The sequence below is a fragment of the Austrofundulus limnaeus genome, unplaced genomic scaffold (genome assembly GCF_001266775.1).
Source record: "Austrofundulus limnaeus strain Quisiro unplaced genomic scaffold, Austrofundulus_limnaeus-1.0 Scaffold147, whole genome shotgun sequence".
Taxonomy (NCBI): domain Eukaryota; kingdom Metazoa; phylum Chordata; class Actinopteri; order Cyprinodontiformes; family Rivulidae; genus Austrofundulus; species Austrofundulus limnaeus.
The window spans coordinates 94121-105887 of NW_013952549.1; the positions used below are offsets into that span (position 1 = coordinate 94121).

The 11767-nt window shown below is 41.5% G+C and overlaps 1 protein-coding gene across 1 annotated transcript in view; it reads left to right on the top strand.

The window, feature by feature from the left end:
- tmem62 (transmembrane protein 62) overlaps positions 1–11767 on the top strand; it is a gene marked incomplete in the record, with an annotated part of 24135 nt that overhangs the window by 8010 nt on the left and 4358 nt on the right. The window contains 8 exon segments of the mRNA XM_014016518.1: positions 435–576; positions 1097–1221; positions 5003–5125; positions 5201–5356; positions 8099–8258; positions 8381–8579; positions 10706–10810; positions 11018–11136. Of these exon segments, the coding sequence (XP_013871972.1) occupies positions 435–576; positions 1097–1221; positions 5003–5125; positions 5201–5356; positions 8099–8258; positions 8381–8579; positions 10706–10810; positions 11018–11136 (1129 nt within the window).

Below are 11767 nucleotides of genomic sequence, written 5' to 3' on the forward strand. Positions count from 1 at the left end.
ATCTAATACTTTGTACAAAAGCCTTTGTTGTCAATGACAGCTTCAAGACGCCTCCTGTATGGAGAAACTAGTGGCACTCATTAGTACAAATAACTTCATTTCTGGACATTTATGGTTTGATTTCTTTGTATGTATGGATCACTTGGGTTGTTACCAACATCTGGTGAAAATTTCATGACATTTGCACCTCTAGTATTTACTGAGAAAAATGGTGACGTGTTCAATACTTATTTTACCTGCTGTATCATCAGCCTCAGTGGTGGGTGCTGTGATCTTCCTCTGTATTACAAAGTCCATCCCTAATGCAAGGCTAATTTATTTATTTATTTAAAAATATATTAAATTCCTGCTGCTGGCTCCAGACAAGACAGATGTTCTGTATCCTGTTGCTCACAAAGATTTTTTCTCATTGCTGTTTTTCTTTTGTTTTCTAGAAAATACTCAGCTAATCAGAAAATAGGTTCTTTCCACTACGTTCACAAAACCCCGTTTGGCAACTACTCCTTCGTCTGTGTGGATGCCACGCTGACCCCGGGCCCCAAAAGACCATATAATTTTTTTGGCATTCTCAATCAGGTAAATCTGTCTGGCACGTTTTCTTTGTGATTTTATTTGAAGATCTTGTTGTTTTGACTTTTCGAAACACATTCGGTTTTGGAGTGAACGTTTTCGAAAACTGCCCTCACCTCGCTTATAGTATCCACAAGCTTCTTTCTCATTTTCTGTGTTTTAATTTTGTCAAATCATGAGTGGAAAAAGAAATCTAGCCAATGTAATCATACAGTACAGACTGTCTCTCTCTCTCTGTGAGGTAATAGAGTGCCTGCAGAATACTTTTCAGTCACTAGAGCTTTAATTGTTGAAGTTAAAATTGTTCCTTTATTTGGAAAAAAAGCTAAATTTATGACTTTCACATGTTCTGACTTCAGACTGCCCTTTGATTTTTACATCAAAAGAAATGTGATGCTGTAATGATGCTGTAAATTTGTTTTTTCTTTATTTTTTTTCTCTCTCTGAAGAAATGACTATAAAGTACCCATGAAGCGTAATCCATGCCTCGTGTTTTTGTTGTGTGTTTGTTGGTGTTGTACGTTAGACTCAGATGGACTTGCTGGACTCGTTCAGAGCTGAGAGTCTGAAGAGCAACCAGTCCGTCTGGTTTGGTCACTACACCACCTCCACCATTGTCTCCCCCTCTCCTGGAGTTAGAGACATGATGAGGTAAGATAGTGCTTGAACTTTAAACCAGTTTTCAAAGAGACTGGTTAATGGAATGCAGATCATCAATAACCAGTCATGATGTACACACCCAGTTTGTCCAGTCAGCTGCAAAACCATTCACCAATGGGTTTCTTTCTGCTTTCTTGTCTTAGAATTCAAATTTTTTTGGTTTTCAGTGGGATTTTGAGTAATGGACCTCCACAATACTTCAGAAGCCTTATAATTTGTTAAATAAAATCTACAAATTGCCAATGATCTGAGAATAAATACCTTTGTTCTGATCAGGAAAGTGAAACACTTCAAAGAAGTAAGAACTACCGCCAAGCAAAGGAGACCGTGAAGACTCTCCACATAAGTCATAGACAAAGTGTTGGAGAAGTACAGATCAGGGTTGGAGTATAAAGAAACATACCAAACCCTCAACATCCCACAGAGCACCTTTAAATGTATTATTAGGAAATGGAAAAAGGATGCTACCACAGCAAAACCTGCCAAGAGAGAATTGTCCACCAAAACTCACGGAGCTAAAAATAACTGTGATAGAGCTGCAGCTCTTCTGCAGAGATGGGAGCTGCACAGAGCTCAGCTTCATGTGGTGTCAGAGAAAAAAAATGCTTAAAGCAAAATTAACTAGAGAAATTGCATTTCCTGTGAAAATACTAGTGTGAATGTTTCATGCTGAACACTTGAGCTGAAAGCTGCTGAAATTGAGCTGAAAATATTTAATAGGAAAATTGTTAATGTGAGCTCACTTTGAAAAGCTGAAAGAAGCAAACAAGCCTAACTTTGCAGAAAAACAGTAAAAAAGAGAACAAATCTAGTTGAAACCAGAAAACAGCTTAAAGCTAAGAGCTAAAATAGCTGAAAACATCTGTAAGAAGCATAAATAGCACTGGGTATCATAAAAAGTAGAAAAAGGCAGAACAGCAGAAAGAAGCAGATCTATAGCTAAAGTAGCATATAATAGGTAAAATTAGCATAAAATAAGCTAAATGTAGTAGCCACAATTTGAAATTAGCACCCAGTTTAAATACTTATAGTTGAAAAATAGCTAAAAGAGAAAAAAAAAACAGAAAAAGATCTTAAGATTACATAGAAGTGATAAAACAGCCAAAATTGTCAGTAAAACAGCTAAAAAGTAGCTGGAAATGTTTTAATTAGCATAAGAAAGCATAAGGAGTTTGCTGAACTCAGTCAAAACAATTTGTAATAGCTACAAAAAATTGTGTATTTACCTTAGAAAAGCCAGCATTAGCTAATAGGAGCTAAACATTAGCCAAAATTTCAGCAAATAGCTGAATATAGCAGAAAGCATCTTTAAGAAGCCTAAATAGCACAAAGTAGCAGCAAAAAGCACATAAAAGTAGAAAAAAGCAGAAGAAAGTGGAATAAAGCAGAATTTTAGCTGAAATAGCAGAAAAAAGCTAAAATTAGTAAAAATAAAAAAGTAGCTAAAATTAGCACAAGAAAGTGAAAAGGAGCATAACCAGAAAAAAATGTGTAAGGTGCTGTAAAGATTTAGAAACATTTTAAAGGAGTTTAAGGATGTTGAAAACAGCTCCATTCATTTTTAATGGCAAAAAAGTGACTAAAAAAGTGAAATAGCTAAAAAAATATATAAATAGCTGAAATACCAAAAGTCATAGCTCCCCTCACATGAATGAGTTGAACGTTTTAATATATGAATTGTTGAAATAGCACAAAAATTGTGGAACGAGTTAGATGCCGAAAACCGTACGGAAGAAAAAATTATCTCATATGTGTGAATGCTTCACAGCATTCACACAATGAAATGGATAAGAAATGTGTAAGAAGGTGCTTTGGTCAGACAAATCTAAAAACGGAAGTTTTTGGCCGTTAAGGACAACATCATGTCTGGTTCAATCTTACCTTCTTGTTGGACACGATACTCCCCCAGATAAGCATGGTGGTGGCAGCATCATGATGTGGATTGGGACAAAAAAGGATGGAGCAAAGCACAGAGAAATGTCTGAAGAGAAATTGGAGTTTTCCAGAGATGTGAGTCTGGGACGGAGGTTCATCTTTCAGCAGGACAATGACCTTAAACACAAAATTAGAGCAACACTGCACTGGTTCACTGCAAAAACTGTCCATCTTACCAAGTTTTAAAATCTTGTATCAGCCAAAAAGTCTTTTTGATCTTGTTGTGAGACTGATTTACTAAACAAGAACTGATTGTGTAAGAATAATCTTATTTTTAGAATGTGTAAGATTATTTGTCTTGTCTGAAAATTTGACTCAAATTAAGTCAAAAATTTTCTGCCAGTGGAGTAAGAAAATTTTACTTGGTAAGATTCTTGAAATGAAAAAAAAAAAATGGACTCAAATCAAGTATTTCAAGAATCTTACCAAGTAAAATTTTCTTACTCCACTGGCAGAAAATTTTGACTTAATTTGAGTCAAATTTTCAGACTCAACAAGACAAATAATCTTACACATTCTGAAAACAAGGTTATTATTCTTACATAATCAGTTCTTGTTTAGTAAATCAGTCACAAAACAAGATCAAAAAGACATTTTGGCTGGATATAAGATTTTAAAACTTGGATAGGTGGACATTTTTTGCAGTGTTTAAAGCATAAAACACGGTGGGAACAGTAGGAGGTCATTGGAAGTGCGTCAGTTGATGTGATTAAAACATATACATCTACATCTACATCTACGTATACACATCAAGCTGAAATATTAAAAAAAAACACGTAAATGCCTTGTCACACTATGATGTTTTAAACAACTTATACCAACTTATGAAAAAAAAATCCACTAAATTTCTAATAAAAGTTAGGTATTTGATCAGTTTCTTAGCATTTCAGTATGTACATGCAAAAGAGGCTTCTAGTTGATTTTTTAAATTCCATCTTCAATAAAGATGTCTCCAAACCTTTAAGTTGGCATACATTATTTAGAACATGATAGTGTGACAGGGCCTTAAGCTTTGAACGATGGTGTTCAAATGTGAGAATAAATGATGCACAGCAGGCGATAGACTCACTTCTCAGACTTATTTATTTATAGAAGTGCAAAGTTTAGCACACATAACTCAGACCTGGTCCACTCCGTAACCCACAGCTTCACACCAGAGTCATGTCTGAAAATAATGTCACGATAAACAAGGGCGTAAAGAAATTTTAAAATGTCAAACATTATGTGTTTTTACAGAGTGAGTGGTGAGGCACATGTTGAATAGAGACTTGTAGATCAGCTGTTTGAAGTAAATGATTACAATCCATCACAAAGTATGAAATATAAGAGTATATCTAAAATTCAGTTAGTTGCAAAATGTCCTTCAGTTTGACATTTTGCTTCACCATCAGAAAAGCCACTCTTTTCTGCTTTCATCTATAAAATGACAAGATTTTGGGTTCAGTTTAAAACTGAGACCTCGAGGGATGGTTTGATCCGAGGGCAGCAGCAGGGTAAAGCAGAACCAGTTAGGTTTTGTAGATTGGTCCAGTTGAAACCCAGACCTCAGTCCATCTGAGGATCTCTGGTTTTTAAAGCTAAAGATTGTTGGGCACAAGCAGCACCAGCCTGAAGGAGCTGGAGCAAGTTGGTCATGAAGAACGGACAAATATTTCTGTAGTTCGATGGGCCGAGATCATGGAGACAAACCTGAAGACACTTGGTCCTGTAACTGCTGCAGAACATGGTTCTACAAAGAACAGAATTCATTGGGAGTGAACAGTTCAGCCCAGTCGGGTTTGCTGTTTTCTTTTTTGTCTTCTTGTTTCAACAATAAAACAGACGTTTTCTTTTGAAGCTCTGCTGTTGCGTATCTGTGTGGCCACCTGCACACACTCGGCGGCCTGATGCCGGTCCTCCACAGCCGACATCCACGAGGCACCCTGGAGCTGGAGCTGGGTGACTGGATGGACAACCGAAGGTGTGTGAGATCAGCTGACAGTATCTTCCACCCTTTTGTTGTTGCTGAGTGAGTTCTTCTTATGTCTTCGGGCAGGTTCAGAGTCCTGGCCTTTGACCACGACCTGCTGAGTTTCTCTGACCTGCAGTTTGAGCAGTGGCCTTCAGTGCTCATCACGAACCCAAAGGATGCACAATACTTCCACCCAGGGGTGGAGCCGCTGGGGCGGATGCGGCAGTCAACTCACATCAGGTGTTCATTCAGTTTTTTTTTGTTCAAAATGCTATTTTAACACTTTTTTATTCGATGTGTGTTTTGGTGCAAATGTAAACACAAGTTGGATATTTTCAGACATACAGTATTTCAATGTTTCTGGAATCCTTGGAGGGGGTGCTGGAGAGCGCTCCAAACAGGGACTCCCTTGTTCTGCTGGGGGAATTCAACGCTTACGTGGGTAATGGCAGTGAGAACTGGAGAGGCGTGGTTGGGAGGAACGGCCCCCCCGACCTGAACCCGAGCGGTGTTTTGTTATTGGACTTCTGTGCTCTTCATGGATTGTGCATAACGAACACCATGTTCAAGCAAAAGGGTGTCCAAATGTGCTCTTGGCACCAGGTCACCCTAGGCGGCAGTTTGATGATTGACTTTGTTGTCGTTTCATCTGATCTGTGGCCGCATGTTTTGGACACTCGGGTGAAGAGAGGGGCGGCGCTGTCAACTGACCACTACATGGTGGTGAGTTGGCTCCGTTGGCGGGGGGAGGATACTGGTCAGACCTGACAGACCCAAATGTATAGTGAGGGTCTGCTGGGAACGTCTGTCAGAGTCTCCCGTCAGATGGAGCTTCAACTCACACCTCCGGGGGAACTTCGAACACGTTCCTGGGAAGGTGGGGGACACTGAGTCCAAGTGGGCCATGTTCCGTGCCTCCATTGTTGAGGCGGCTTACCTGAGCTGTGGCCGTAAGATTGTCGGTGCCTGTCGTGGCGGCAACCCTCGAACCCGCTGGTGGACACCGGCGGTGAGGGATGCTGTCAGGTTGAAGAAGGAGTCCTATCGAGTTTTGTGGCCTGTGGGACTTCGGAAGCAGCCGATAGGTATCGGCAGTCCAAGCAGATTGTGCCTCGGGTGGTCGCTGAGGCAAAAACTCGGGCGTGGGAAGAGTTCGAAGAGGCCATGGAAAAAGACTTCCGTATGGCTTCGGGGCGATTCTGGCCCACCATCCGGCGTCTCAGGGGGGGAAAGCGGTTCGCCACCAACACTATTTATGGTGGGGATGGTGCGCTGCTGACCTCAACTTGGGACTTTGTGGGTCGATGGGCGGAATATTTTGAAGACCTCCTCAATCCTACTGACATGTCTTCCCATGAGGAAGCAGAGCCTGAGGACCCTGAGTTGGACTCTCCAATCTCTGGTGCTGAGATCACCGAGGTGGTTAAAAAGCTCCTTGGTGGCAAGGTGCCGGGGGTGGATGAGATTCGCCTGGAGTTCCTTAAGGCTCTGGATGTTGTGGGGTTGCATTGGTTGACGCGACTCTGCAATATCGTGTGGACATCGGGGGCAGTTTCCCTGGATTGGCAGACCGGGGTGGTGGTCCCCCTATTTAAAAAGGGGGACCGCAGAATGTGTTCCAACTATAGGGGGATCACACTTCTGAGCCTCCCTGGTAAGGTCTATTCGGGGGTTTCCTGAGAGGAGGGTCCATCGGATAGTCGAATCTCGGATTCAGGAAGAGCAGTGTGATTCTCGTCCTGGTCGTGGAACAGCGGACCAGCTCTACACTCTCAGCAGGGTCCTGGAGGGTGCATGGGAGTTCACCCAACCAGTCTGTATGTGTTTTGTGTAGTTGGAGCAGGCGTTCGACCGAGTCCCTCGGGGACTCCTGTGGGGGGTACTCGGGGAGTATGGGGTACCATGCCCATTGATACGAGCTGTTAGGTCCCTGAATGACCGGTGCCAGTGCTTGGTCCGCATTGCCGGTAGTAAGTTGGACTCGTTTCCAGTGAGGGTTGGACTCCGCCAAGGTTGTTCTTTGTCACTGATTCTGTTCATAACTTTTATGGAAAGAATTTCTAGGCGCAACCAAGGTGTTGAGGGGATCCTTTTTTGTGACCTTAGGATCACATCTCTGCTTTTTGCGGATGATATGGTCCTATTGGATTCGTCAGATCATGATCTCCAGCTCTCACTGGAGCGGTTCGCAGCTGACTGTGAAGTGGCCGGTATGAGGATCAGTGCCTCCAAATCCGAGACCATGGTCTTGAGCCAGAAACTGGTAGCGTGCTGTCTCCTGGTCGGGGAGGAGGTCCTGCCCCAAGTGGAGGAGTTCAAGTATCTCAGGGTCTTGTTCATGAATGAGGGAAGAATGGAGTGGGAGATCGACAGGTGGATTGGTGCTGTGTCTGCAGTGATGCGGCTGCTGTACCGGTCTGTCGTGGTGAAGCGGGAGCTGAGCTAGAAGGCGAAGTTCTCGGTTAACTGGTCGGTCTACGTTCCTACCCTCATCTATGGTCACGAACTTTGGGTAGTGACTGAAAGAACGAGATCGCTGATACAAGCGGCCGAAATGAGTTTCCTTTGCAGGGTGGCTGGGCTGTCCCTTAGAGATAGGGTAAGAAGCTCAGTCATCTGGGAGGGACTCTGAGTAGAGCCGCTGCTCCTCCACGTCGAGAGGAGCCAGTTGAGGTGGCTCAGGCTTCTGGTTAGGATACCTCCTGGACACCTCCCTGGTGAGGTGTTCCAGGCACGTCCCACTGGGAGGAGGCCCGGAGGAAGACCCAGGGCACGCTGAAAGGACTATGTTTCTTGGCTGGCCTGGGAACGCCCTGGGATTCCCCCGGAGAAGCTGGCCCAAGTGGCTGGGGAGAGGGAAGTCTGGGTCTCTCTGCTTAGGCTGCTGACACTGCAACCCGACCCCAGATAAGCGGCAGAAAACGGACGGACAGTATTTCTGTCTTTTTTTTTAAACTTCTGACATTTTTTTACCTTCTGAAGGGTCTTGGCCTTCTCTGAGGCTATGATCACTGCAGTGCACGTTAGTGTCGATGGAGAAGCTCTGGGGAAAGGCCACTCTGCTGGAGGCCCACTTTATGTTCTGCTGTGGGATCCGTCTCTTTACCTCACTGGGCTGCACGTAATCAAAGTTAAAGTGGAGGTGAGTGCCGCACTCACGTGTCATCAGCTTACAGACCGAAAGGGTTGAGAGAGTTTCTTATAACTGTTCTTGTCTAGCATTTACACTGACATGCTTTTTTCTTCGTGGAACTCGTGGATCAGGACTCCGCAGGCCGCTCGGTGGTGAAAGAGCAGCACTTCACTCTGGAGGACGGTCTGACTCCCAGCTTTAGTTTCGTGCAGTCCTTCATCCTCCTCACAGACCACTACATCCTGGGTCGAGTCCTCTTCATATTCACGATGCTGTTGAATGTCATCGTGCTCCTTGCTTTCAGATTCCATCAGCTCCCTAATGGCAAAGGTGAGTTTTTTCTGATGATACATTTCATGTTAAGATGATCGCCATAAACCTGAAGCTGTGGCACGTGTTCAGAAGTTTACATCCACTCTTTAATGGTGTAAAGTCATCATATTTTGGAACTATTGGGGACTATTATAGACTTAAATATATAGATCACTAGACTGAGTCCCGCCCATACTATCCACTGTTAACGTCTGTGACAGCATGGAGGAGCAGAAACAGAGACCAAACAGGGCAACAGCTCACAGCCTCCATAGAAACTAATAGATAAATAGCAAGCTGAACTGGATCAGTTTCACTGATTATCTGTCATGTTTTTACAATAAAATAATAATTATCTTAATTTCATTCAACAATCATGTAAAACAGCAGATTTATACCAGAAAAATATATAATTTATAAGTAACAATGATCTAAACCAGACCTGAAGTCAGCCTGTAACTCAGACTTTAGCAAGTTGAAAAATGATTCCTCTGACAGAAACCTAAAAATACTCACATTTATGATATTATTTTACACTCTGTAGGTCTAAATATTAATCAGAGGACAAATCAGCTGTAATATTTAATAGTTTGTGTTAAATTGTTGCATGATTCAACAGTGCTAAACTCTGTGTACTGTATATGCGCTCCACAAGCTAATATCTGCTAATCAGTTCAATAAATAACAGTGATTACATCAACTTTATAAGATTATTTTAATTTTAAACTGTTACATTATGTTCTGCTCAGATCACATTGAGCTAAATAAGATCAAATCTGATGACTTGTGTTGTGAAATGAGACGTTTTCTGTTTATCTTCTGTTAATAAATCCATAACACAAACAGCTTTTCTGGCATTATTTAAAACATTAGATAGATTATATAAACTGTAAAATATTAATAATAATTGGGTTAATATTATTATTAATAGTTTTAATGATTTCTACATCGTCAGTCCTTTTTTCTGCTCTGTTGTCAACATGTACAGCAATGGGAAATCCAGACAGTTGCCCGTTTAGCGTTAGCCGTTAGCTTCACCAGCCGATCACACGGTCACGTGGTTTCTGCGCACTCCAGCTGTTCTATAGAGCCTCCTTGGGGACTATTTGAACTGCTTTTTAAGAGTGAAATGATTGTACATCGTACAATCTATGATTTTTTAAAAGTTGGTAATTTATTTAGGATTTTCTCTGATTCACGCCGTGTCGAATGTATCCACACATTCATCAAAACATTTTAAAAAGATGTGCTGAAGGTCTTAATGCTAAGACCTGGTAACTTTTCATTAGTGATCATGATTGGATCAAAAGGCTTTGTTTGACAGCACTTAAATGAATATTTACTACTTTGGGGGAAAGTATTGTAAATTTACATGGGTTGAAAAGGTATTTTGGAGCCATTTCTAAATGAATTCAGATTCTAAGTTCATGAGGTCAAACAGTGGTACATAAGTCCAATTTGCCTCCACCAAATATCTAACCAGAAGCTTATTGATGGATAAAAAATATCCTGTGGTCAAGTTGCAACCTGTTCCTATAAACTTAGCACAAAAATGAGGAAATCTGCTGTTGGTAGATTATTTCTTTGTTATGACAATTTGCTTGATTGGAGAACCAGAAGCTCAGAACAAGTGTCGATAGCAACAGCAAACTAAACTGTTTGGCAGAAAAGATTTGGTTAAATTTTCATGTGTGCAACCCACACACTCAGCTCTACTGCCCATCCTACAAACGCATGTTCCTTACAAATGTGGCACCATTTAAAAGGGAAATTAACAGCCTTTCCACCGGTAGAAGATTACTGCAAAGAAGAGTTGTTACAACACACAAACACACCCATCCTTACTTTTTGTGCTAAATATAGACTGTATTTAACTAACATTAGTGGAGGTGTATGAATACATTTGAGCCTCTGTATAATGTTGACCTGATGTGGACCAGAGAAAAGCCACAGTAAATTCAAACTCACTGTATTTTTAAACATCCCTGATTGTTGTATGTTGCGCAATCATTCCACCTGTGAACAAGAACAGTTCACACAAAGCAATAAAAGCTCCAAATTGCTGTGATGTCCACTGTCGTGATGAATGGAGGTGAATATTGGATCGTAGCTTCAGGAATGTTTTCTTCTCCTTCCATCTTTAGGTTTCACAGGACTCACCTCTTCAGTGTGTTTCTCGCTTCACATTATAAGTAAAACAAACTCCTTCTACTACTCTCTGCTGCTGTTCAACCTCTGCACGGCCCTCGGTGAGTTAACCTCTGTCCTTTTGTTTAGTTCTCCTTTTGCTCTTTACAGTTTTGTAGCCACAAATACACAGCTAATATCAGAATATACATATTAAAGTTGGAACCTTGTGCAGTTTGTGAGTTAATAATTTTTTTTTTTTCAAGAGAACCCTTCCTTGGCTCTGCCACATTGTAACCACTCTGTGCTGGTATCGTGTGTTCCTTCAGGCCCGTGGTTTATAGGAGAGCTGATAGATGGCCACAGTGGCGCCTGCTTTTCCTTTGGAGTGTTCATCGACGGACATTTCCTGGAGGGCAGTCTCACATACGTCGTCGGAGTCATACAAGTAAGATTTGAATCTTGTGAAGCACATCTTCACCCCCCCCCCCCCCCCAATCTGCTAAGTTTTTCCTCTCAGTCTGTGTTCGAATTGTCCACTCGTTCACCGAAGTGTCCTAAAAACTCGTCACACGCTGCAGTAAAGGTACTGTGCAGAAAGTGAAGACTCATTAGAGGAAGTAAACCACAATGCATTGTGGTCTGAGCTGATACAGTAGGCTAATGGAGGCTAATGCAACATCTGAAGCTCTTTATTGTGACGTTCAGACTTGTTGAAAGTGCCTTTAATTATCCAGACTTAAGGTGACTCTTCTCCTCCTCTGTCTGAGCAGTGGGGGTTGAATAATTATCAAACAAATTTAACAGAAAATCCTAAAGGGATCCTTGATTAGTTGTAACATTAGACTTTATTTAATAAACATATATTTTAACTGTAAAATAAAGACTGTAAAAATACTGTAGGATGTTCAGTTTTTATAATTTTTCATCTAAAAGTTTAAAAATATATTACACAGTTGGGGCCATTTTATTTACCCACAAAGCATTCTGGGTAAATGATAACGTGAATAGGTCATCGGTGCGAGGCTGCTAGCGAGCTATATCCACCCTGAAGGTTAATCTTGGACAATATCTGATGA